Here is a 3,000-nt window from a genome sequence, read left to right on the forward strand (position 1 = left end):
AGGGCCAGCTTTTTTGCTGTTGAGGAAGGTTAGGTCTGAGCTAACATCTGCAGCCAATCCTCCTATTTTTGCTGAGGAAGACTGACCCTGAGCTAAAATCTGTGCTCATCTTCCTCTACTTTATACGCAGGACACATGCCACAGCGTGGCTGGACAAGGGGTGCGTAGGTCCACACTCGGGACCTGTACCAGCGAACCTCAGGCCGCCGAAGGGGACCATGCGAACTGAACCGATGCACCACTGGGCTGGCCCCAAGCAAGTGCTACTTTTAAAGACACCCCCGTCTCCGTGGCTGTTGTTCTGCCAGAGAAAGTCCCTCCAACGTCTCAGCCCCGGGAGATCTGAGGGGCCGCTTCTGCTCCAGGACCAGGTGAACCACACTGCAATCATCCTGTCCTCTGAGTGAGGGGGACACAGGACTGTCCTTCAGCAGCCAGGGGCGGCACTGGCACTTCTCCCTTCACCACATACCCTGAGCTGAGGACTCTGTGAGGTTTCTGAATTCAAGGAGGAATGTGAGATTCTGGATCTCATTTCCATGAGCACAGAGAGCAAAAGAACCACACGTCCACTCCCAGGCTGAGAAAGAAACAGAAATTTAATAGAATACCCAAACTTAGCATTTATTATTGACAACAAAAACATGGCCACTCCAAAGAGGGAAATAGGCGCTGGGGAAAATGTGTGAGGGAGATGGGGTGGTCGTCCAATCCCTTGAGGCCTTCAGGGGACCCCAGGAAATGGATCACAAAGTTTTCATTCATATCAGCATCTGAGAGGTGGCCCCGTGCACCTGAGTGTCCCTGCTGTAGTTCAGCTGGTCTCAGGAGCATCATCTGCCACCACTGGGCTCTTTTTTGGGGGCCTGGTGTCTGGATAGAGAGAGGAATTTCCTAGGGGGCCTCCCCCAGTATCACGGCCTACTCTCCCCTCTCCCTGCACCTACTGTACCCTGTGCCCCAGCCCTGGTGCTGAGTGCTCAGTCAGCCAACAGCATCCCATTTGTCCCTGACACAGGGGCTGATATTTAGTGTCACCCACTTCACAGAGGAACAAACCAGTCCCAGAAATGTGAGGGGAATCGCCCGTGACAGGACTGCTCAGCAGTGGAGCTGGGGCCCCAGCATCACAGCTGTCTGACTCCCCTGGCCCAGACTTGGCGTGAATCTGTACTGAGCCCCTGGATTCAGCCAGTGCCAGTCCAGACACTCACACAGCCCTTGGCGGGAAGAGAAGTGGCTCTTCTTGTCTTTGAAGTACAGTCGAATATTTCTGGTCCACTGGTACTGGGGCTCCAGCTGACAGGACAGGCTGTAGCTACAGGACAGTGTGGAGCTGTGGGCTCCCAGGAGCCACACCTGAGCTGTGCCTTCCAGAGCCTCCCAGCAGCTGGAGTCCCAGGGACCCAGGGGTCGCCATGCAGCCAGATCTGAGGCTGACCATGGAGCCACGGCCATGGACACTGGAGCTGGTCTGCAGAGAGAGTCCGCCCTCCCCTCACCCAATTGCTGCCCCGCCTCACCTCGCCTCCTCACTCAGGGGCTCCACGGCCTGGAACCAGGCCCCAAAGTGCTCATTGGGCTGCACGGTATACAGATTTGCAGCCTTCTGGATAAGCTTGATGTCCTTGATGAGTTTGAATTCCTGGGACAGAGGAAGGACAGGATGGAGACATGGCCTGGGTGGGGGACCCTGCAGGGCTCTTGGAGGGGGTGAGGATGGGGACAAGGAACCAGTGTGGGGCCTTTGCCGACTTGGGAACCCTCCTTCCCTGCAATTCCAGTCAGGACGTGCCTGTTCTCACAGTTGGCCAGAAATAGATCCTCTACCAGTAAGGGGTCCTTTATGCCAGCACTTCCGCCACCCGCCAACTCCATAGGATCCCCAGCTTTGTATTTCGAACTCTGCAAATAAATGTCTGACCCCAGAAATTGGCCTAGAGGGCTTCTTATGAAAGGGGTCTCTCTGATTCCCACACACCCACTCTCACCACAGTGAAGCTGCAGCTCCTTACCTCATTCCGACAGCTGAGCACATTGCCCTGGAAGGCAGACAGCCAAAGTCCATCAGAAACAGCCCCCTTAGCCCAGAACTAGCCCCCATCCCACCTCTTCCAGTGTTGCACTGCTGCCAGTGGGCAGGCCCTGCCAGAGACCGGACTTGGACCTGGGCCAGGCTCTGGGCTCCAGACCTGGGGGCAGAGGAGCTGAGACCTTGTAATCTAACCCTTTCCGATGACACATGGGGAGACTGAGGCCTCAGGCAGGAGGGGACAGCTCAGCCACTGACTGGGAGGGGCCCAACTTCTCTTCCCTCATGGGCAGGGCCAGAGGGAGAGGCTGAGTCCAGCTCAGACACCACCTCCTGTGGCCACACAGCCAGGCAGCTCTGAGCCTCAGCAGCCCAGGGAGACTGGATGGCGGCCTAGCCAGAGCCTCCCATCACTCGTTGCTGTGATGGGCCTGATGCCCTGGCTTCCACAGGAGGCTGGGAGGCTCTGCAGAGAGGACCTTTCCAAGTGTGGGAGCTCAGGGCTCAGGCAGGACTCTCTCCTCCCAAACCCTCAGGAGCCTGATCCCAGGGCCCCACCTCCAGGCTCACTCACCTCCACATAACTGAAGATCATCTCGAGGGAGGGGATGACACCCTGCACCATCAAGGTGGGCATGGTGATGAGTTCCAGCACTCAGGTGCCCCCATGAGCCCTCCCCTGAAACCCCTCAACCCAGCCCCCTGCCCACGCCAGGCTCCCACTTACAGCAGCCTAGGACCCACAGGAGCCCCCACCACACATGATTCCCTCCTCCCCTCCTCTCCAGGAACATCAAACTCCCCCAGTCAAGTCCCAGGGCTGGCTGTGAGCCAATCCCAGGGGATGTGGCCCCTGCCCCTCCCCAACCCAAAACCATCCGGCTCCCAGCCCTTCCAGGCCCCCTCCTGCTCACTGCCAATGCAGGCACTTCCGGCTCAGCGGCCACAGCAGATGCTCTGGAGGAGGA

General features: G+C 58.0%; 1 protein-coding gene across 1 annotated transcript; it reads right to left on the reverse strand.

Moving 5' to 3' along the window:
• Positions 1-605: 605 nt before the first annotated feature.
• LOC138923319 (ral guanine nucleotide dissociation stimulator-like) lies at positions 606-2,642 on the reverse strand. The gene is made up of 5 exons (XM_070261771.1): positions 2,607-2,642; positions 2,016-2,042; positions 1,524-1,645; positions 1,215-1,318; positions 606-873 (listed from the first exon to the last, which is right to left on the reverse strand). The coding sequence occupies exons 1-5, from the start codon at positions 2,625-2,627 to the stop codon at positions 815-817; spliced, it is 333 nt and encodes a 110-aa protein (XP_070117872.1). The 5' UTR covers positions 2,628-2,642; the 3' UTR covers positions 606-814.
• Between the last annotated feature and the right edge of the window lie 358 nt (positions 2,643-3,000).

This window comes from Equus caballus, chromosome 3 (genome assembly GCF_041296265.1).
Source record: "Equus caballus isolate H_3958 breed thoroughbred chromosome 3, TB-T2T, whole genome shotgun sequence".
Taxonomy (NCBI): Eukaryota; Metazoa; Chordata; class Mammalia; order Perissodactyla; family Equidae; genus Equus; species Equus caballus.